This window comes from Sceloporus occidentalis, unplaced genomic scaffold (genome assembly GCF_023333645.1).
Source record: "Sceloporus occidentalis isolate IW3139 unplaced genomic scaffold, rSceOcc1.0.p SCAF_27, whole genome shotgun sequence".
Taxonomy (NCBI): Eukaryota; Metazoa; Chordata; class Lepidosauria; order Squamata; family Phrynosomatidae; genus Sceloporus; species Sceloporus occidentalis.
In genome coordinates, this window is record NW_028317007.1 from 12,983,306 (window position 1) to 13,008,023 (window position 24,718).

The 24,718-nt window shown below is 41.4% G+C and overlaps 1 protein-coding gene across 5 annotated transcripts in view; it reads left to right on the forward strand.

The window, feature by feature from the left end:
* The window catches only part of LOC149299954 (rho guanine nucleotide exchange factor 7-like), a 74,829-nt gene that overhangs the window by 8,004 nt on the left and 42,107 nt on the right, over positions 1 to 24,718 (forward strand). For 2 of the 5 annotated variants that reach the window (XM_089485958.1, XM_089485959.1), the window contains exons 2-5: positions 6,721 to 6,804; positions 17,490 to 17,574; positions 19,660 to 19,790; positions 23,368 to 23,569. In XM_089485958.1, the coding sequence (XP_089342084.1) occupies positions 6,721 to 6,804; positions 17,490 to 17,574; positions 19,660 to 19,790; positions 23,368 to 23,569 (502 nt within the window). Of the gene's footprint in view, positions 1 to 6,720; positions 6,805 to 17,489; positions 17,575 to 19,659; positions 19,791 to 23,367; positions 23,570 to 24,718 lie in introns of those variants that run through there. The other 3 variants (XM_089485960.1, XM_089485961.1, XM_089485962.1) reach the window with 3 other exon arrangements.

A 24,718-nucleotide genomic window follows, 5' to 3' on the forward strand; every position in this document is an offset into this window, starting at 1 on the left:
ATTGCTGCTTTGCTTGGGGATCAATGGGGTTTAGCATGATCTGATATCCTTGGGGGGAGTAGGGATCTCAGTTATAGTACATGACCTCCTACATCCCCAGATGTACCACACCTTGGCTATTTTGCAGCTCCATCAGTGGTGCTTGGGTAGAGTGGAGGTTCACCCATCTGCATGTTCTCCACCTTGGAAATTTATTACAAATTGTTTTGGATTTTTTTCCACTTGCTGATCCACGTCCAAGCAGCACTGTTGGAGGCTCAACAGAGGTAGTGTTTGTTGATGAGAACATTTCAGTCTAGACTCAAAATTTATTTAAAAAAAAAATAAAAATAAAACATTGTTGAGGAAGAGTGTCCAAATGCTGCTTGGAAATTCTGTCTAACAGCGTGGCGAAGTAAAGTAAATGCAGTTTATTTTATCGATTCCTGAAACACTCTGGGCATAGGTGTTTCTTTTAAAAAGAACAGTAAAAGTCCTCTAAGTGGGAGAAGCAGTGCCATGCATACAAATTAACTTAATTAAAATCAAAATATCTCATAATGAGAAAAGGGTCAGAAAGACTTAAGACAAGTGTAAGTAGTAAGGTTATGGAGAGTAGAAGATATGTTGAGTAAGGACTTCTCCAATGTCTCATGTCCCCATACAGCTGCTTTTCACAATATGGGTTATGTGTCATGACTGTTGGCCAGGGAGATGCCAATGGAGAGGCTGAGAGACGCTTCGCTCAGAAATATTTTTCACTATTTAATATTCTATGTGTTATAGTAGTGCCATGATTTATTTGGCTCAGTTTTTTTAATTAAAGATTGAAGGCTGCTTTGCTTTATGTACAGCTAAAATATTTTACATAATTTATTACTTTAAAAAGTCTCCTTTGAGGTCCGATATGTTGAGCTTGGAAAAGAGACAAGGTTAGGAATGTTAAAGTACGTTAAGTGATTCAACAAATTTCTGGAGGGACATTAAATTAATGAAGGAGAAATGCCAGGAAAACAGGTCACAGTCTGGAACTGAGAATCCTTGATTTTACATGAAAAAGTATAAATTTAACTGAAAGGGGGAGGGGGCAGGTAGAATAATCTATACTATGAGAATATACACATGCGATATGCATAGGTCTGCTAAAAACATAAGAAAAGACCTGTAACCAAATATGTCTTTGGGCAGTGCCCGGAGACCTCTGTGACTTTTTTCTGTCTCCTCCTTCCAGTTCATAATTGTTTTCTGACCTTGACCGAGCCGGTCCAGGTTGGAAGGGCCCTTTCTAAACAATTTTGACCTGGCACTGAGAGACAGGAACACAGTGATGTCACATTACAGTACTGTACCTAAAGCTGCAGGAGAGGTAAGGGGGTGCGGGTGGTATGGGGGTTTGTGTGCATGTGAGCATGAGTATCTATGTATAAGCACATGCGAGCATGAATGTCTGTGTATAAGCATGTGAGCTTGAATCTGAATGTGAAAGCATTTGTATGTACGAGTATGAAGTGTTGAAGTTACTGAAGTGTGATCATTAAAATTCTGCAATCACAATATCAAGTAGTACATTTGCCTCACTGGCAATATGAGTTAGTTTTAATGTCACCCTGTATTTCTGTAAAGTATTGCTTGAGGAAATACTACCAAAAGGTGGAGTTCCTGACTCCCTTGACTGGATTTCCTGTCTTCAAGCAGAGACTGCTGTCTTAAAGTACAGAAAATGCTGGTGCAGCGCTATTAACATCAAATTATTGTAGAACTTGATTTTATGGGGTTAATATTTTAAGAGCAATTATAGAACTACGTGTTAAATATGATGTAGTCACTATGACAACTGATAGAAGATTCCTGCATATTCATGTTTTACTAATTTGTACCAAAAATGCCTTTTTATTTTTACTTTTTCTCACAACGCTCCATCCCAGACCATGAGAACTGGATCATTATCCATGACTCCCCCTTATCAGATTTACCAAGTTCATTGTGTTTTTGTCATTCAAGAAACAGCATTTTTGTTCGCTCTTAGTATCTGAATTAGAGTCTTTCATATTTATGCATTTCATTTTTGGCACACATTGTACAAGTTGTCACTGTATGTTGTGATTCATTAACAGCCAAAGAGCCCCAAAATTATTTCCAAAACAAGTTAAATATTACTCTGCACTGCAGAGGCAGCCGCTGCCATGGCAAGGAAGACCTACCTCCTTCACGCTGCATTCCCAGCAGCTTCAGGACAGGTCCTGTTCTGGTGTCCGGACACGTTCTTCATGCCACCTAGTGGCGCCTGCAGATACTACAGCGACCTATATGGGGAGATTACGAAATCGCCAAACACAAGATGGCCGCGCAGGAAGTGACGTAAAGGCACTTTCAATATTTAGAGGGAAATCTCCAATTAGTGCCTAAACTCCTGTGCCTATTTAAGAGACTTCCTGACTCAGAGACATTGCCTTCTGATGGTCGTGCCTATCTCGGTAGTGCCTATCTCAGTACGCGTTCCTGTTTACCTGTTATTTGACCTCGGCTTATTCCACGACTATCCTGCTCTCCGGTATCCTGACCTCGGCTATTCCCCCGACTATCCTGCTCTCCGGTATCCTGACCTCGGCTATTCCCACGACGTTCCTGCTCTCCGGTATCCTGACCGCTGCTCTGTGGACCATCCTTTGCCAGTCCTACCTGACTTCGGTGTCTCCTTGTACGCTGGAGATAGGACCGAGGGAAAATAGCCACAGGTCCTAGGTTTCAGTGTCAGAATACCCTAATTAAATATAAAACGAGTAGTTTGCATTGCTCGTATTCAATGTCCTTAAAGCAGCAAAGTGTAAATGTAGATGTATAAATGGTTCTAATAAAATAAGTACTACATATATTTAAATTTTTCCTAATTTGTCAAACAGAGGTAAACATCTAGGTGTCATTGCTAGCGATGGTGGGACAGTGACTACATTCAGAAGTATACTGTATCCACCAAGGGAGCAAAGCAAGAGAGAAAATTTGGGTCTCTCACCTGATCACTGTAAAGAGGGTATCAGCAGGGCTGGTCCTCCAGACAAGAAGCCTTTTTGTTGCCCCCTGTTTTAATATGCCATGTTTTTTATATATTTAGAATGTACATATTTTCTTATAGTGGCTGCTGGTGCTCCAAGGTCCAAATACCCCAGGCAGCTGCCTGACTTGCCTGGCAGTTAGATCTGTCACTGGGTCATATATCACACCCAATGCAACTTCAGTGGATGGTGTATATGGCAACAAATTGAAAGAATGGAATACCAGTTTTCTTAGGTTTCTGGGAGATGACATATCATGCTTACTCATTTTTTTTGATCAATACCTCATTGTTTTGTTTTTTACTCATCATTGATTGACAATATTTTTAAAAGTGCATTGTCAGAAGAAATCAATTACACTTCATTCAACCGTCGTTAATGTATTGTGGTTTCAAAACAAGGAAGTAAAACTAATGGAAAATCTGCGAGTTAAAATATAGTTTAATCGCACACCTGGACAGGCATTTGCTATTGTGTTGGTATATGAAGTTTGATTGTGGCTCGACATGCGTCTGGGCTTAGCGGGCAGAGCTGGGTCTGCGTCAGCACTTGGTTCATGCCGCAGCATGCCTGGCTCATTCACATTTAATTTCAGCTGTGGTGCCCTAGTGGGAAGTTAATAACATATATTAGCTGACCTTCACCCATAAGGCTCTTCTGCCAGACTAGTCTTCTTATCCCACCACTCTTCATCTGTTTCCCCGCTGTGCCAGTTCCTTCACATTAAATAAAATGTACACTTCTGACTCCTACCAACACGACACTCTTCTGCTCATTGCCAACTACTCCCCTAACCTCTTCTCCTCACTCTGCCCATGCCTTGCATTTCTCTTCTACCTTCATCACTTATTCGCACACGTGTATCCAGGACTTTACCTGAGCAGTACTTATTCCCTGGAATTCTGTTATGCTATACACCTACTCCTACTTCTAACTTGAAACACTTGCTAAAAACCCACCTATTCGGAGAAGCATACGATCTGTCCTAATACCACCTGTTGTTCCTACCTTTGAGGTCTTCATACCACTGAAATCTCCACATAACCAAACATCAATAGAAATCATGCTCACCCAAGCAGTCCCTCACTGTTATGCGAATAAGAAATGTCTAGTGAAACAATATTATGAATAATGAAAATGTATACTTGTATCCTGCAACCTAAACAGTCTTTGGCTGCTGTCTATGATTGCCTGACCTGTGATAGCATGGTACCTTGACGATTGCCTTTGGGTAACTATTTGGCACTCTTAATCTCATTACTAATCTCAATGAGGAAAGTGCACTTAAAAATAACAGCCCCAGAATTGTAAAACATGATCAGCAAGAGGTCAGCTATGCTGTGGGGGATGGGGTGTGAGTAGTGCCTTTCATGGACAGAGACAAATGTAAATAATCAAGTATTTGCCCTTTTATTGCCAGGTTTAGTGGAAATCATATCATATTGTACGAACAAGTTTCTTACAATAGGGTGACCACATGAATTGTTTTGTTAAATATAGAAGCATATGTGCACGCACGAACCTTGAGGTGCTTGGAAATGCCAGGCTGAGTATGTGTGTGTGTGTATATATCAGAGGCGTATATAGGGTATGGCAGCCATGGCGCGTGCCATGGGCGCCATCTCAAGGGGGGCGCCATCTCAAGGGGGGTGCCTGTGAGCGGCTTTTAAATGCCGTTTTTGGGGTTTTTTTTTTTTTTTGATGCGGAGGAGAGAGAGGGGCGCCTAGTAACCGCTCGGCGCCCCTCATTCTCCTCCACGAGCCCTCTACCCCAGTCCCGGCGCCGGCATTTCAGCGAGCGGCTTTTAAACACTGATGCGGAGGAGAGAGAGGGGCGCCTAGCAACTGCTCGGCGCCCCTCGTTCTCCCCCGCAGCAAAAAAAAGACAGTGTTTAAAAGCTGCTCGCTGGTGCCCGCTGCTTCACTGCTGGGCGCCGAAATATGACGTCATATTACGACGCTCAGCAGTGAAGCAGCGAGCACCAGCGAGCGGTGCAGGAAGACAGCAGCATCGTGCTCCCGTCGCTGGACTTCAAGGTGAGAGAGGGGGGGAAGGTATATAGTGGGTAGGGTATATAGTGGGTGGTGGGGAGAGGGTATATAGTGGATAAGGGGGGGGAGGATATATAGTGGGTAGGGGGAGGGGTTAGAAAGTGATAAGGGAGGGAGAGGGGTTAAAAAGTGATAAGGAAGGGAGAGGGGGTAGAAAGTGATAGGGGAGGGAGGGGGGGGTAGATATAAGTAAAGAGTGTGCATTAATGTGTGGATGCATTGAGTGAATGAGAGAGAGCATGAGTTAATATGAATGTATTGTCTGAATGAGGGAGAGCATGAGTTAATGTGTGGATGCATTAAGTGAATGAGGGAGAGCATGAGTTAATGTGTGGATGAGTTGTCTGAATTAAAGTGTGAATTAGTGAGTGACTAAAAGTGTTTGTATCAGATGTATAATTGTGGAAGGGCAAAGATGGCACTAGCAGGAGGTTTGAGCCTTGGGGACCAAGATGGCACAGGCAGGGTGTATATGGCACAAAGATGGCACTGGCCGGACTGTTTGGGGACAAAGTTGACTTGTGCTGGGCTATTTGGGGACAAAGATTGCAAATCTTATGTGTGTAATCTGGGTGCTGGCCAGGTTCTATGTGGGCAGTGTGGATGCCAGGGCTGGCTTTGGGGTGCATCCTGTGATCTATACCTGTAATTTAGGGGGTTTTAAATATACCTTTAATGCCGTGTTTTTATGTGAATTCCAATTGATCTTTACCTGCAAAGCTGGGTTTTTGTGTTATTCTGTAGATCCATATCTGCTATGCTATGTTTCCATACATTATTTATGTGTACCTGCAAATACAGGGTTAATATATTCAGTTGATCTACACCTGCGATGCTACATTTCATATATTATTATTGTATACCTGCAAATACAGGACTTGTATGTCTGATTCTGTTTATTTGATATATACCTTCAGTGCTGAGATCACAAGTGAATTTCAATTGATCTGGGTTTGTGTGTTGATCTATACCCGCTATCGGCAGCAGGGACTAATATTTATATATATATATGGGCAGCAGGGGCTAGTAAATGAGTTTTAGATATTTGGACAGGGGCGCAATTTGCTTGCCATAGGCGCTATTTTCAGTAGATACGCCTCTGGTATATATATATATATATATACACATACACACACACACACATACAATACTCACATCTTATGGTGGGCATAAGAGTGCATCCTGCAAGCCAGCTATGGTTTTGCAATGCGGTATACATTTTTCTTATGGATCACCTAGGAAAAAAGGAATCCCTGGTCACGTAAAAGTGTACGAGTCTGGTTTTAGCTGCTACTTTAAAACCGAAATGTATGTAAGGGTTAATCGAACTGGAGCATGCACAGTGAGCTCCAGTTCCCTCCAGTGGGAGGAGGAACCGATGCTGTTCTTTATACATCATTCCCTGAGCATTCTACTTCCTAGTAGGAAAAAAAAGATCAGAGCTGAAGGGAAAGATTCAAAAGTAAACAGATAAGAGGTGAGAAAGAAAGTAAAATTAAATAGCATGGTAATTAATCACTATATGACAAATGACAATATGTGTGGACTGTACAAAGTTGCATTGGGTTAGGAGTTCTGTTACTTTTGTCCTGTTTACCTGTGACACCCCCAGTGAAAATGTGTTTCTGTTTGCTTGCAGGTGTATCCCGAGCCACGAAGTGAGGGAGAGTGTCTGGGAAACATTAGGGAATTTCTGAGGGGATGCAGCGCCTTCAACCTGGAAGTGAGTCCTGCTGGTTTTGCTTGCATGCCCTGGTTACATCCTTATGTTATATTCTATTGCACTACATGAGGAAACTGGAAAAGGGTGCAAAGTCTAAACATTTGATAAAATATACCGTGTCGCCTTCACATTAGTGTTTTTCCTTCTTGCAAATTCTGCAGAATTCTCATTATGCATTTGCCTCTTTCTCCATCCTAGGCTTACATACAATGTGGACTATTACATCTTCTGTTTGCCAAAGTGCATGTATAGTATAGTATGATATAGTATGTATGGTAAGCTCACTAACAATCACACATGCAATGAGAACACTTTCCCTTCCACTGATTGGCTGCTTCAACCAGTCAAAAGCGGTGCAAAATTGGACCACAAATGGGGAGATGTGCTGCAGCTCTGGAGTTGCATGTTCTCCTGGAGATAGGAACTTGCAAAATATGTACATATACACACCAGACCATGGAAGCAGGCAGCAGAGCGAAAAGAAGGGCATCAGCGCGGCAAGCACTAGTTGTCTGATGCCTGTAAAAAAAAAAAAAATCTGCATGTGGACAGATGCAGGTAGCAGAAATCTGAAACCCCTTCCTAAAGTACTAGTGAAGTGCTTGAGTGTTTACATACTTGTTGATTCTTTACACTTTAAAGGTTATATATAAAAAGAAAATCACCATTGACACCAGTGGAATATGCCTGATGAAAAATCCATGCTAAGAACTTGCCGATGGACTGCTCTTTACAAATTCTGTTTTTAATTAATAATAAATATTATTATTTATTATTGCACATCTACAATTTAATGGGATATTCATGTATATATATATATATATATATATATATATATATATATATATATATGTGTGTAGTTCCAGTGCAAATGGTATAATGGAGCAGTCACCATAAGAGACGATGGGATATTTGTGCTGTTTGTACCATTTTGCGCCTGAACTGCTATTTTATACATAACCCCTGTAGTCTCTCAGCCGACGATATCCTGCCGATTAACCCCTTGATGACAATTGCCGGTCCGGGCACGTCACGGAAATTCATGTCGATAACGACAAATGACGTGCCAGGACCGGCACGTCATTAAACGGGTGCAGAAAGCGATCTATTTTCGCTTTCTGCACCGAAACGGCGTTGCTGTAATGCCTCGACCTCGAGGCATTCAGCAACGCCATTATCGGCACAAAGGGGCCATCTCTGGCCCCTCCCCGGGGCGTCAACATCCGCCATACTTTGTATGGCGGCGGACGCCCGTTTTAAAAGCGTTTAGGAGGCGATCAACGATCGCCTCCTAAACTTAAATGGTGTCGCTGGAATGCCTCGATCAGGAGGCATCCAGCGACACCAAACACTTACCTTTGGATGGGCTGTGACCGCTCCGGAGAGCGGTCACAGCCGCAGCTGCCGGTGATCTTCGCCATCTGCAAGATGGCGGCGGTCCGGGAAAATTCAATACAGAAACAATAAAGTCTAAAAAGTTCGCTAGACGGTCTCCAGACCCTCTAGAGAACTCTGGCTCCACTTGCAGGTTGAATATAGGTACTGCATTCAACCATGCAAGTCAATGGAGCTCAGCTTTCTAATCACAGTGTGATTAGAAAAAATAAATTAAAAATAAAATAAATAATAATTAGAAAAAAAATAGTAAAAAAACAGTAAAATGTAAAAATAATTTCCCACTGATGTCACTATCAGGGGAACCTTCAAGTTGAAAAAAAATGTTAAAAAAAAAAAAAGGCAAAAAAAAAAAATATATATATAAAAAATATATTTTTGTGAGCAAGTCCTAAAATTAGCATATTAGCTTAAAACAATTCTCGCATGGAAAGAGTTAAAATACTGGCATATTAAATGCCCATGGGGTGTCTACTTTTAAAAAATTTATGATTTGATGGGGTAAATTGAATTGGCCGGGTTCAACAAGGTCCCAATTAACACGGGGGGAAGGATGGCCACACATCTAATTTCCAATTAGAAAAATGCACACGTACCAAATGTGGCCTTTTAGTTCCCCCCAAAAATGACAAACCCATGCATGTGGGGTATCACTGTACTCAGGAGATGTTGCTGAACACATATTGGGGTGTCGTGTGACAGCGGCATATACCAGGAGCTGTAAATTCATACATAAAGTAGGTGTGTGTGGGAAAAATACACACACAAAAATACTACTGCAAACTTTAAAAAAATGCTGGTGGTAAAATGTGTGCATGCAAAGAGTTAAAATACCAGCATTTAAAATACCCTGGGGTGTCTAGTTTTCAAAAATATATGGTTTTGTTGGGCATACTGAAATGGCCCGGCTCAAAGATGTACCAAATAGGGCACGGGCAGTGGATCCCCAAATGCCAAAGTTCAACATTGAAAAATGTGCATGCCCCAAATGTGGCTCTTTTGCCCCCGAACAGCCAGGCAAAATCATTCATGTGGGGTATCACTGCGCTCAGGAGATGTTGCTGAACACATATTGGGGTGTTTTGTGATAGTGACATATACGAGAACTTTTTAATTCATACCTGAAGTAAAATGTGTGTGACAAAACAAATGGAAAAAAATGACTATCACAAAGTTTGACAAAGACTGGTGGTAGATATGGTGCATGGAAAGAGTTAAAATACTAGCATTTGAAATACCCTGGGGTGTCTAGTTTTCAAAAATATATAGCTTTATTGGGCACACTGAAATGGCCCGGCTCAAAGATGTACCAAATAGGGCATGGGCAGTGGATCCCCAAATGCCAAAGTGCAACATTGAAAAATGTGCATGCCCCAAATGTGGCCCTTTTGCCCCCAAACAGCCAGGCAAAATCATTCATGTGAGGTATCGCTGTACTCAGGAGATGTTGCTAAACACATATTGGGGTGTTTTTTGATAGTGACATATACCAGAACCTGTTTATTTATACCTAAAGTAAAATGTGTGTGAAAAAACAAATGCAAAAAAATTACTACCATAAAGTTTGACAAAGGCTGATGGTAGAATAAGTGCTTGGAAAGGGTTAAAATACCAGCATTTGGAATACCCTGGGCTGTCTAGTTTTCAAAAATATATGACTTGATGGGGTAAATTGCATTGGCCGGCTTCAAAGATACCCGAAATGGCACATGGGGGGAAGAATTACCAGATTTGGAAAAAATGGCTTTGAAATAGCAAAACGGTACCTGTACTTATTGCTCCATAACGTGCAGAAAAAAGCAAAAAAACATAAAAACATTGGGTATTTCTAAACTCAGGACAAATAGATTCTACTATTTAGCAGGTTTTTTTATTACCTTTTATAGATGAGTAAAAGATTTTTCAACTAAAAGTTAGAAACAGTCATTTTTTTCAAAATTTTTCACCATATTTTATACTTTTTTTAATAGTAAATAATATGATACAATCAAAACAATGTCATCTAAAGAAAGCCCTTCTTGTCCTGAAAAAAACAATATCTAATGTGTGTGGGTTCAGTAAACGGGAAAGAAGAAAATTACAGCTAAACACGAGCAGCGCAGAAATGTTAAAACGGCCATTGTCACGAAGGGTACAAAAAGTAAAATCAGCCTTTGTCACGAAGGGGTTAAAAGAGTCACGAGTCATAAGAAGTACTTGTGTATCGCTGTAGATTTTCATATTTACAATAACAGAAAAGCAGTGCTTAAGAGCTTAATGTTGGTATGTACTGCAAAGCCACATAGAATACAACATTAACTTAATAAATTAAGAACTGTTAGATTTGCAACGTGGTTTGTCTGACGTAAATTGTTTCCTAATAACTCTTTTGGAATTTCATTAATTTAGAAAACTGCTTTTGATGAGCAGAGTTAACACAATAATTACATATATACACATATTGTATTAGCTCTGTGACCTTGTTTTATGCTTTAGTAGGAAATTGGTGGTGTTGATATAGTTTTTCTTATGTAAGTGAATTATTTGATATTGATATCAAAATATTGCTTTTTCGTATTCTACTTCTCTGTTTTTGGGGTATGCAACGTACAGCTCTTAAAACTGAAACTACATCTCCCATGAATAATTCTGTATACATACTCCCTATGTCATTTGTTGGTAGATGTATTAGCGTTGTCTAAAAGATGGAGATCTGGCGACCTTATGGCTATCAATGTGCTCTATTTATTTATGTACATATATTGCCAGTAGAAGGATATATGATAAGGCAGTAGAATTAAAATATAAACTGTAGAACTCAGATATATATGTCAGAAATGTCCCTGTTTAAACATAGCCCGTGAAGAGACTGTTCCCCCTGGTTAAATGACGTTTCAGAATGTAAATGTATATATATATATATATATATATATATATATATATATATATACTGTAAATTTGGCTTGCGTTGGGGTAGTGCTTATTAACACTCAAAACCTTCATATGTTTTTAGTGGTTGCCCTTGCTCCCTGATGCATGGTTTTAATATACGGGCTGGAGTAATGTTAATACTTTTCATTGAACCTTAGTGAGTCACCAGAACAATAGTTGAAAATGTAACCTATATCTTAAGATTTAAGGTTCTTTAAATCTTTAAGGTTATGAGGTTTTGTCTTGACCATGTAGTTCTAAATGTATACATATATGAAATAAGTATTAGATTTCATTGTGTTTTGTAGTAGGGGACAAACTGTTAGTTGTGCCTGTGGATATCCACAAGGTTGTCTTTAATAAGGCAAAAGTGGCAGCTGTTGGACCAGGCTGCCGTCCCTTGGGCTTTCTCAGACCACAGATGGAAATCCGTGCAGCTGTCAGCATAGAACTCTTCACTAATGCTTTCTCCTTCATGACCTGTGCACTGCCTGCTGGTACAGAGCTCCGTGATATGACGTCATATTCCGACACACAGCAATAGTTGGCATGCAGAAAGCGAAGGGGGAAGCTTTAGGGGGGAGAACTGTGATGACAGCTGCACAGATGGCCACCTCCGTCGAACACCGCATTCAGTTGTGATTGGGAAGGTGGCGCCGACTGTCAGAGAGAATTCCCTGCACCGGTGCCCCGGCTGCATGACAGGGGAGTCAGAAGCACCGGTAAGTGGGGCGGGGGGGACAGGAGGATCCAGGTCCCCTGCAGCTGCGGGGGATCTGGATCTTAGTCGTCTCATAGTCAGACCTATTTGAGGTATGATTATAAGACGACCCCGATTATAAGACGAGGGGTATTTTTCAGAGCATTTGCTCTGAAAAAACCTTGTCTTATAATCAAGCAAATACGGTAGTTTTGTACACTAAATAAATGAGAAGGAAGCAATAGTACAGCACTATATAGTATAAAAATAAACAATTTATTACAAATGCACTCACAAGTAAAAGATCCAGCGCAGGTGCAAAAATCGCTTTTGTACGCAGGTCACTGGTACACTGTCTCTTTAAACAGAGGTATAGATGTTTCTCAAATAAATGGCTCACAAGCCATCAGTGTTCAGCGGAATTTGAAGCAGGAACCATGCATACAAATAATCAAAGTGGTTTTGCAGTGTTTTAAAAAGTGCTGGATCTGTGCCAAAGCAAGAAAATCCTAAGAGCAATGCCCTACGCGTTTCATTAGTAACTACTGACTTCCTCTACACAGGTTGCGCTTCAATACCTTAGAATCCTCCCATTTATCCAATCCCATCCGTTACCCAGTTGAAAAATGGGTTTTTCTTATTCTTCTTGCGAATAAGATCATGTATTACTGGTTTCCATGGGAACATTATACGCATTCTCAAGACTTACCATCTTGCGGGATCTTTCATGTTTCATCAGTTCAATATAAGCGAATTGGCGTTTTTTCCAGGCAGCTTGTGTATAAAGGTGGTAGGTAGATATGCTAGTTCTGCCAACTCTTGCCACCAAATTTGGCTTCCCTTAGGTAATATAGCTTTTCACCTCCGATATAATCACATATATATACTATAATTAATTATATTTATATAAGCACTCAAAATAGATAATTTTCATATATTAATGTAATAATGACCTGCATAAACTGATAATGGCTCAAGACATGTACAGATTGATTTTTATTACGGAAGTATGTTTGCCGCGAGCGCTTAAATGTCATGGGATACAAAAGTAGGTACCTGACAGGTTGTTGCCATATAAACTAAACCCCCCCCCCCATTCCCACTGAATTATGTCGAAAAAAGACATGTATCTACCCACAATAGAGAATCAGATTATAACGAGGAATAAAAATTAGTATTGCTGGTTCGGGATTTGTGTAATTAATTAAGCAATATGTAGTAATCTCAGGGAGTTTTCTTTGGTTTGTTCCTGCTAAAGGCATAAGAACGAGATATGTCACCAGACTCTGTGGAAGCAGCGTAACTGGAACATTTTCTGCATACAAAGCAGCATGTTTCATTCACACACATTCACTATTACCAGAAAGCAGCTACTCGTTTATTCCAAATGCTTTCCGAGCGCTCAGAACGCAGGACAGATCCTCAGAGCAATAAAATTCTGAGCTATTAAAAAGTGAAATCATTAAAAGCTGTGTACAGAGAAAAGACGCCAACTACCCAACACGCGTTTCGCTGGCAAAACGTGAACACGATTCCCCTGACGAAGCTGGCACTTTGCAAGCGGAATGCGCGTCGGGTAGTTTGTTTCTTTTTTGTCCCTACCTTTCTTCGAGGCGTTAATCCACGGAAGTATGCCTCTCCAGATCTCTTCAGCTCGTAGGCTACAATTTATATGTTTGTACCCAGAAGCTTTCACTTTTTAGGCAGGCAGGGATGCGGCTTAGGTTGCAGGTATATAAGTGTATTCACTTACCCCAACCCCCTAAATACCCCACTCTCTGCCCCATTTTTAACTTCTTGTGTGCCACTTACTCTGTTGCATATCCCTTATATTGTTTATAAAGGGCGATCAAGTTTGTTTTTTATTTCTGTTATTTTGTTTACTACACCCCAGACTTTAATTTGTATTTATTAAAAGTTAGTTTTCTATTCTCCCTTTTTCGTTTCGATATTGGAATAGAAGAGGGTCTTCGCCAAACTCCACAGAACACGTTTCCACTACTCCAGAGCTCAGTGGTGGCGTGCTTTACAGCACCCGATCCGATGCTTGGCATTGTACTTGGTGATGTGAGGCCTTGCATGCAGATGCTCTCGCCACACATTTTTTGTGCTGATATTAATGGCAGTGGACGTTTGGAACTCCTGAGCTATGAAATCAGCAGAGCGTTGGTGACATTTACATACTATGCGCCGCAGCACTCAGTGACACCACTCTATTACTTCACGTGGTCTTCCGCTTCATGGCTGAGTTGCTGCTGTTCCCAAATGCTTCCATTTTCCAATAATATCCCTTACAGTTGACCATGGAATATCTATCAGGGATGACATTTCACAAACTCACTTATTGTAAAGGTGGCATCCTATCCCAGTATCACGCGTGAATTCACCGAGCTCTTCGGGACGACCCATTTTTTCACAAATGTTTGTAAATGCAGACTGCATGGCTAGGTGCTTGATTTTATACACCTGTGCCAATGGGTATGATTGAAACCTGAATTGAATAGTAGAAGCGTGCCCCAATACTTTTGTCCATATAGAGTATTGTCTATAGTCGTACATGTGAGATTTGCCATCTTGCTGATGCTTGGTTTGAATCGTTGCATTGCCCCTAGATTTTTGCCAATAGCTTCATCAAGGAACTGCATGATTATCTATATGTAGAGGTTATATATATATATCTCTACCCTTAGAGTTGAGGAAGCATCTTACAGTGTCCTGTGGAAGCCGCTAGGAGTATTCAAATGCAATCTCGACTGAATAGTCATGGCAAACGATTATGCGGGCCGTGCCTTTGTTGAATGCAGATAGGATGAATGATTATTATTTATTGTTTTATATAGTGCCATCAAATTCCGTAGAGATGATAGATCCAATATGGGAGAAACCTAAACCAAAATGCTATGACTGCCTGATACGTAGCTAATGTTTCAAGGGTCATAGAGTAGTGGTCACATGGGTGGGTGTTCATGCATTTGGCTAAATAAAGTCGGACTGTATCTGGTACGTAGATACAGTATTGGGTTCACCGCCATCATGATTTGAAGAATTTTATTGAAACGAAAGTTGCCTCCAACTTTGGATTTTTATTTGCGATATTGACAACCCTGGCCGTAGGATATTAGCTTACGCCTGCTGCTCTTAACTGTACGCACGCACAAGAAAACGTAGGAAAAAACAGTAACTCTTACCATGGTTTGTTACTTTTTTGTATTTCCTTTCTCTCTTAACCATGTAACTGCGACAGTTTTTTTGTGGGGAAAAAACCAAACTTTGCAAACGTTTATTATCTTGTTTATAAATTACAAGCAGCATTCAGCACTGGTTAAAATGGAGTCAGAAATACTGGGGGTAGCCATGTGTATTTAGTTCATTGAAGCCAAGTATGTTCTGTGATCCTAAATGCAGGAATCAGAAGAGCTTGACAGGCCCTGTATAATTTATAGTAAATTCTCCCCCAATGAATTACCGGTATTCATTATGAAGGCTCTTGCCAATGTTGGCCCCGTATAATGAATAATAAATAGATCCAATGGAGAGAAAGTAACAGAACCTTCTGGTGCCATTTAGTCTATTCAGAGTTTTAATATGATAACAAATCCCAGCCATTGCTTTATAACTTTTTGCTAACCTCTGTGAGGCGGGACAGCCTGCTGCAGAACTCCTTGGGTGTTGCTGGGCTTCATTTGGCGCTTGTTTTGCATCTGGAGACGCAGGAGGCCGGGCAGACATTCACCTGGATACGGCGTATAATATGGCTTCACGGATATATTATTGGCTTTAGACAGGAAACGAGCCCAACCTGTAGGCTTCAGGGCTAAAGAGGCGGTGACGTCACGGCACTTCGCTGTAAGGCCAACCACTTGTCCCAGGGCTCCGATAGCAGGAAGTGAGGTAATGGGGCATCAGCCCGTCACTCCGGAGCAGGGCTAATTACGTCACTTCCTCCTATCGGAATCCCTACCGGCCACCGTCAATTGACCCGGTGAACGATAAGGCAGGTTCTAGTTGGATGCTGGAAGCATTGTCAGTGAGTGGAGGACGTGCTTTGTAACGCGCCGTAGAGCCCGGGGGGAGTCAGGCGACAGGTCTGTCACCTGCATGCACAGGAGTCCCCACAGATAGGTACGGGTGTGGGCTCTGATCACTGGGGCGGCGCACTGGGGCCCCACCGGTAACTCTACCCAGCCCTGTGTAATGTTTACAATAATAAATGCCACCCGCCTCCTGTTCGTTTCTTACGGGGTTTGCTTGTCTCGGCACAATCCCTCACTTCCTTTCGCATTCTACACAGTCCTGCTTGCAGGCTTTGGCGATTTGATAAGCAGCTGAGCTGAAAGCTTCCTTTTATTGTTAATAGATTCCCTGAATCTTTGGGGAAGTAGAAGGATCAAGAGCTGGTTCCATGGCTTTACAATAGGAACACCCACAGTATGCATATGCCCAGTTCATATACATAATGTGTATCTCTATCTTTATATATATATATATATATATATATATATATATAGGTGCCTTAAGGGCTGGTTTCCACAGATTGGAGTGCGCTCTCCACCAATTGCATCGCTCCGTATAAACCAATCTTCCTGTCAGGAAATCCCAGAGAGCTGGAGTATCCTGTTATTCATTTTATTGCTGGACGCAAATTGGTGAAGAGCTTCTCCTCATGAAAAGAAAATCCACAATGAAGGTCTAGTGACATCAGCTTAGCTTTTATGTCTGCGCCGTTACGTTGTTTCCATTTCCTGCTTTGTATTGTTTTTCTGTAAATAGCTAATGACTTATTATATCTCTCACGTAAAGTGTCTATCCAAGTTTTCTTTTCATGTTACCTTTGTTTATGTTTGTGTCTGAAAGCATTGTTGGTAGGGCTACATCTTGAGTATAACCTTTAATGCACTTTTGTATGGTTTGATGCTTGTGTAATAGAACGCGGTTCTGTTTGTAGGTCTCAAGGGCTGGCCTCATGACTGGACAAATGGCCTGAGCCATGTATAGATGGCTTCCAAGATTTTGTTTTTGTTTGTTTCTTTGTTAGTCTCAGTAGACAAATTCCTGCCAGAATCCTAATAATAGCCGCCTGAATTTTCTGTCTAGATCTGGAGTTCTGGGTAGGTTTGCCCAGCCGCATATAGTTATTCACACTTGATTATATCATTTTGAATACCTGTAAAGTCATCTAATTTGCTTAAACATAGAACCTGACGGCAGACAAGAACCATTAGGCCCACCTAGTCTGCCGTAAAGATTAAGTGGTCTTGTCGTAGATCCAGGATCTCTATATTCCGACACCACGCATGTTTCTATTCCCTCACTGTATCCGCCTCTACCAGTTTCGTTTATCTACCGTCCTCGCTGTTATGTGTTGTCTCTGAAACGTAAACACTGCAAAATAATAACATCATAACATTGTTAAATGGGATCCTTAGTAATGTTTCTTTTTGTGAAGAGGCAGACTTTGTGTTTTTACTATTTCGTAGCACCATCCACTCTCACACGCTCTCACCCAAGTTAGGGATTTGCTTGTGGAAAATGGACTAAATGAACTTGCTATTGTATTGTATTTTTTATTTTTTACAAAATGTATGCTTAAAAATGTTTTCTATATAGATTTAAATATATTAAACATCCCAGTTGACTTTTCATCGTATCCTTGACTTATATGATTTTGTTTTTCTTTCAGACGTTTGATGCAAATGACCTCTATCAAGGGCAAAATTTCAACAAGGTGCTAAATTCACTCGTTCTTCTAAATAAAGTCACAGCAGGTAAGGCATTAAAATACTTTGGGATAGACCATTGTTTGTAGTAGAGACTGAGTTGACATAGGCAATTCTGAAAAGCACAATTCCATTAGGTATCCACGCGAGTTAGATTAACACCAAATTTAGTCATACGTGTTCTCCGCTTCACAAAGTAATAATTGCATGTTTAATTATTTCTGTGTTAAAAAGTTGATTTTTCTGTGTTGTCAAATTCCTCATATGTCATAAATGACTCTGCTTGAATGTCTGCTTCATATGTAGTCTTTTTTTCTCTGTGCTAGTATTTGACTTCTGATAGAAGATACTTGGACATCTGATCTTGGTGATTTGTGTTATTTGGGTCCCGATTCAATTTAAGATTGCAATTTAAGTTTTGCTGGGGTGTTCTGAAATATATATTTAAAAACACGTTTTCCAAGAACTTTTTTAGTGTAAGTCACAGGCTTTTTTTGTGGAATTGCTCATCCCCATTGGGCATTCCTTTGAGCGGTTCATTGTTGCTTTCCAGCTGTTTCCTCTTTGAGCAGCAGGACTTCACTAGTTGGAATACGGTGAACAATGTAAAGTAATTCAGGGCAAATTGGGCTGGTGGAAAACGGACATCCTTTTCATCTACTTCCTTAGAGAACGCTTTATCTGTCTTACTGGACATGTTAACTCTTTTGTTCCTTTCCATTGTTCCATTTTGGAGTAATATGGTGTTTTAGGTAGTTTGGGGGAGATAACTGTGGAACAAGAAACTGTAGTTTAATAATGTTTACACTCTTAAGTGTGTTGCATCGCATTCTGAGATTAATAGGTTAACCTTTGGAGAGCCTCCACCTTCTGCAAAGCTGAAGGAGAAACAATAGACCAAAAAAGGATTTAAAGTATTTGGATTGCAGCTAATAGCAAAAATATGTAGGCAAAATAGTAGTTTAATACAGCATACATTTTTCCTCCGGGTCGCAGGAGCGGGGTCTTGACACGCCCCCCTCCCCGCCCATTTTTCCTTTTAAATGGGGGTAGTGCCCGCTGCCGTCAGTGGGGATGCCCAGCCACGTCCCGTGAGGGAAGGCTCCAGGTAGCCAGAGCCTAGAAGTTCCCAGGTATGCCTCTCATCCTTTGCACCCTAGTTGGTAAAGATTTGTGGCTGTTAGTAATGGAAGAGACTCTAGAAGTCTTTGAGAAATCAGTAGCATGTAGTGGGCACTGTGTGTGTGTGTGTGTGTGTGTGTGTGTGTGTGTGTAGGATCTAATTCGCTTTTGATCCATATCACTCCCTTGAAATGCCAGATTGAAAATACTGCCTGTAAAAATTACCATTTTGTAAAACTAAGAAATAATGGTATAACAGGCTCACTGAGCAGGCATTTCAGTTTGGAATCATTAACTGGTAACCAGTTTGGGACCATCAAGACCTGGAGTTGAACACCACTGTCTTTCTAGAATGTTTTGAAGGAGAGAACATATGGGTAGTTTCTTTGACACAAACAAGGGCAAAAAAAACCCCTTGTAGATGTATCCTTCATCTGATAAAGCCTTGAGCTCTAATGTATTTCGATTACTGAGCTTTATGTATATTTCCATCAATTAAAAAAAAAAAAGCCACTTGTTTAAACAAGATAAAAAATAATTGTAATGTTTTTGTAATAAGGCAGTTGTCTTGGGTACTTTGAAAGTGACTTATGAACCAGCATTTATGGAAGGAAATAGGTAGCTGAACTTTGCCAGAAAAATATGTCCAAGAGAGGCATCAAAGGTCTTCTACATAACCCAGTACAAAGCCTAGCGCTTATCTTTGGTGCCTCAGCAACATTCAGCCGAGTAGATTGCAAACCTTTTGATTTGTTTAGCTGCTTTCCCTGACATTCCATTTGACAAGTGATTTTAATTTGCAAGATTTTGTTCTGGTTGATAACTTGGAGCCTTTCGGGGGAGGTTGACCAGCTGTGGCTGGTTTCCATCCCCTTATCTTCTGATCGGGGTACTAGTACTAGTGGACTAAGTGTGTACTTATGTTTGTTTGTGGCTTCTAGCGTGTGAAAATGTTCACGTTCTGGTTGTGCAATATTCTAATCTCCTTCTGTGGTGTCCTTTCTTTCCTAGATATTGGATTGGGAAGTGACTCTGTGTGTGTACGTCCTTCTTCTCATCGGATAAAGTCCTTCGATTCCCTTGGTTCCCAATCAGCACTTAGCCGCTCTTCAAAATTATTGCAGGGTCAATATCGAAGCCTGGTGAGTTTTAGTGAAGAAAATTGAATTTCCTGCTGAGTTGAACATGAAGGGCCAACTCTTGTGAGTTTCTCTTGTATGAATGGCTGAGCTTTCTGGCAAGTCATCTCACAGGTTTAACTATGCATTATACATGGCCAGAGCAGCCCTTATAAAATAAAAATTATAGAAGAATGTAGACACATAATGTTATGACTTCTGGACAGTTACGATGTTTAACTCTTTATTGATAAAATAATGGGTATGCTGGAGTCCCTGAATAAGCAAGCATGCAAGGTAAAGACACTAAATACCGTATTTTCCGGCGTATAAGACGACTTTTTAACCCATGAAAATCTTCTCAAAAGTCGTGGGTCGTCTTATACGCCGGCTGCTGAAACTTACCGTGCCGGAGAATCACGATTCCCCACGAAGCCCCTAGAATTGTAGCGTATCTCTAGGGGAGGGGCGAGCAGAGAAGCCGCCTCCCCTAGGCCGGTCTTCAGGGCCGCGCCGAGGTAACTGCAAGATCGTGATCTCCCCAACTAGCCCTGATCAGCGGGCGCCCGATGAGCAGTGCTGGTTGGGGAGATCACGACCTCCCTCTAACTAGCCCAACATTAGGGAGCTCAAGGTCTGGCACTTCAGACCTCAGCTTCCGTGCTCCCTAATCATTATGCACCGAGGGATGACGTCATATCCCGGTGCTCGACATCAATTACCGGCGCGTAGTGATGAGGGAGCAGTAAAGCAGAGGTCTGAAATGACAGACCTCACGCTCCCACAACTGAATGGAAGATAGAAGATGAGAAAGGTAAGAGATGGGGAGAAAGGGGTGTAAGGTCAGTGTATGTGTATGGTCAGGTGTGTGTAAGAGCAGTGTAGGTATTTGTGTGTTTGTAAGCTTGTGTGTATGTATATGTGTGTGTGTGTGTGTATATATATATATATAGTGTGTGTGTGTGGTGAGGGCAGTGTATAAATGTGGATGTATGGACAGGCGTATGTTAGTATGTGTAGATATATATATGTGTGTGTAAGGGCAGTGTATGTATGTATATGTCTGTGTATGTGTATGGACAGGTGTGTGTAAGGGCAGTGTATGTGTATATGTGTGTTTGTAAGCTGGTGTGTACTAGGGCTGCAACTAACGATTATTTTAATAATCTATTAGTTGGCCGATTATTTTTTCGATTAATTGGATAAAAAAAATGCAAATTTTTTAAATTTAAAATAATGTAATAAAAAAACGTACAATTTACACTTTCATCTCTTTATTGCAATGGCCTCACTCTCTCTCTATTCACCTTCTTATTTTACTGACATAATAATAAAAGCTACAAGAACCCAAACACAGTGTTTCTCAAACTAGGTTTTAATACAAAGTTATTAGTAAATATTAATTCATATGTTAACTATTTTTCATATTTAATAAAAACTATGAGAAAAAAAGCTGTGTTTATATTTTTTTATTTACGAAACTGCTCCCAGTTATGCACATCTGACCCCCAGCTTGCCACTCTGCCCCTATATATGCCTTATACCTCCTATATGCCAGAGATTCCACTGTGCCCCTGATATGCCACTGTGCCCCCGATATGCCTTATACTTCTTATATGCCAGTGATATGCAACTGAGCCCCCTGATATACCTTTTACCCCCAGATATGTCTTATGCCTAATATCGATATGCCTAATATCCCTATATGCCACTGTGCCCCCTGATATGCCTTCTAACTTCCAATATGCCACTCGCCCCATTTATGCCTTATACCTCCCTATATGCCACTGTGCACCCTGATATGCCACTCCACCCCCATAAATGCCCTGCACCACCCGGAAATTCATTATACTCCTGTATTCACCACTCTTCCTCCCCCAGATATGCCATTCTGCCTTCCTGAAATTCATTACACCCCCATACACCACTCTGCTACCCTGAAATTCATTATACCCCCCCATACACCACTATAACTCACCCATACACCACTCTGCCTCCTCCCCCTCCTTTACTCCACTCTGCCTCCTCCCCCCTCCCATACACCACTCTGGCTCCTCCCCCTCCCATACACCACTCTGGCTCCTCCCCCTCCCATACACCACTTTGCCTCCTCCCCCCCTCCCATACACCACTCTGCCTCCTCCCCCCTCCCATACTCCACTCTGCCTCCTCCCCCCTCCCATACACCACTCTGCCTCCTCCCCCCTCCCATACTCCACTCTGCCTCCTCCCCCCTCCCATACTCCACTCTGCCTCCTCCCCCCTCCCATACTCCACTCTGCCTCCTCCCCCCTCCCATACATCACTCTGACTCCTCCCCCCTCCCATACACCACTCTGGCTCTCTCCCGACTCCCTGGTGTTTTGTGAACCTCCGTTGCTGACAGGCACTTTCGCTGCAGCTTCATAGAAGCCTCAGCGTAAGTGAAGGGCAGTAACGGAGGCTGTCAGAGAGGATGATCCTCTGCAGGAGACCTCGATTCTCTGTCATCCGGTGGGGGGCTGCACGATGCGCACAGGCAGCCTCCGTTACTCACATTCACTTACGCTGAGGCTTCTATGAAGCTCCAGTGAAAGTGCCTGCCAGCAACGGAGGTTCACAAAATACCAGGGAGTCGAGAGAGAGTCGTATGGGAGGGGGAGGAGTCAGAGGGGTGTATGGAAGTGGAGGGGAGAGGCGGAAGTTGTCTGTGCGCAACGCACGGACACCCACCGGCCGACAATGAGGGGAATCCAGGTCCCCTGCTGCGTTGCGGGGGATCTGGATTCTTGTGTTATAATCCGATCTCCGTTTAAAGTCGGATTATATAAGGAGAGGAGTTTTTCAGAGCATAAAAATCGATTCGACTAATCGATAATGAAAATCGTCAGGGATTTTAATTATCGATTTTATCGATTAGTTGTTTCAGCCCTAGTGTGTACGTGTATATGAGTGTAAAGGAAGGAGTGTGTGAGGGCAGTGTATGTCTATACATGTGTGTGTGGACAGGCATATGTTAGGGAGAGCTGACCCACCCAATCCAAGCAGGCTTTGTATACAACAACCAGCCAATCACCGGTAAGGTACATCGCTTGCCGTGATTAGCTGGTTGTTGTATACTGGGTAGAGGGGTAGTCTTATACTGCGAGCATAGCCCAAACTCTATATTTTAACTGGAAAAGTTGGGGGTCGTCTTATACGCCCAGTCGTCTTATATGCTGGAAAATACGGTATTTATTGCAAGACGGATAAAAGCTTGCGAGCCGATCCCTCTTTACCTAATGTATCGTTTTGTCTTAGTCTGCCAGGTCTAGTCTCGTCATTCCCCTTGACTATATGTATTGTAAGAAGCGCTGTGTGAACAGAATGACACAATATTAAAATACATTTTGCATGTTTTCCATTCAGTGAGCGTAATCTTAAACATTCAGAAGTTTGTTCTCCTTCTGTACAGTCTGTTCTCGTTATATGTCCCTCTAAAGCCATAACTTTGCTGTTTTTACTGGATGTTAATAAATGTAGTTTCTTTGTGCCTGCTCGCTTGTGTAGAGCATAAAAATCACAAAGATTATATCTGTTTCGGATGACTATTAATATCAGTTTATGATTTTTCCTACCTTAGGACATGACCGATAACAGCAACCATCACATGGTGGTGAGGGCCAAGTTTAATTTTCAGCAAACAAATGAAGATGAGCTGTCTTTCTCAAAGGGCGATATAATCCATGTTACGCGACTGGTAGATGGAGGATGGTGGGAGGGCACACACGGCGGCAAAACAGGATGGTTCCCGAGCAACTATGTTCGAGAGATCAAGTCATCTGGTATGTTATCTGTTCTTTCTAATGCGTCTTAAGTAAAATTAGTTATTTCGCTTTTTTTTTTTTTTTTTTTTTTTAAGGAAGAAAAAATAACATTCTGATAACCTTTTATCTGTGTAGACAGGTTTAATGTAAGGAAATACCACAGAACCAAAAGAGACTTTGGCAAAGACATTTATAAAGTAGTCTATATGCCATGTAGGACAAAGCCTTATGTTGTACTGTAATCCTGGATTGTCAACAGTTTATTATTGTGCATCTACTAGGGCTCACAACCACCATTCAGTGAGATATATTTCTTTGGGAATTTGTTAACACCCCCCTCTGACCTTTATGCCTCTAATCACTCAGACTCTAGGAAAGAATGGAAAGACTTCAATTGTGTGTCTATGGTAGTAAGACTTCAGCCTTGGTCAATCCCATAATGTCTGGTGCTTGGCGATTTTCAGAACCGCATGTTACCATAGATCTCCAAAAGCATGAATGTGCACGGCTGATAGTTTTCTAAACTTGGTCATATACCAGTTGTCACTGTACTAGTGTAATACAGGATTTAAGCTTTTAAAGGCTCATGCTGTTTTTGTTTACAGTTCAGACACATTGTATGAACATTGTATGAGGTTTTTATCCCCGTTTCTCCACTATGCAGGTGCGCACCGGTACAGACAGTGGTCAATGTAGCAGAGAATGCTGTAGTTCTCTGTAAATGGCAACGTTCTGATGCACTGTCCCTCACTAGCCAGACACGTAGCAGCCATCTTATTAAAGGTTTAAAAGCTAAATGCTCCAGATAAATAGGATAATTAAACTAATACTATAATGATTGGTAAAGGATAATAATTTAATGCCAGTTGCCATCATAATAATGTGGCAGTGTAAGCTGCTAATGTTTTTAGAAACCCTAAATTACCTTGAAATCCCATGTGAAAAAAGCATTCCTTACATTTGCTGTTGGTCACCCTGTGCTATATAATAGTCAACCATTTACTGTAACTGAAGCTTCTATCCCCAGCACTCAGCAGTGTCTCTAATGCATATATTAGCAGTTAATCTAGTGGGTATTGACCTATTTTGCCATAACTACCGTTTCCCTCCTCCTAAACACCTATACTAAATACAATTAAGAAGTTGTCCACGAAGCCCATCTGGAAT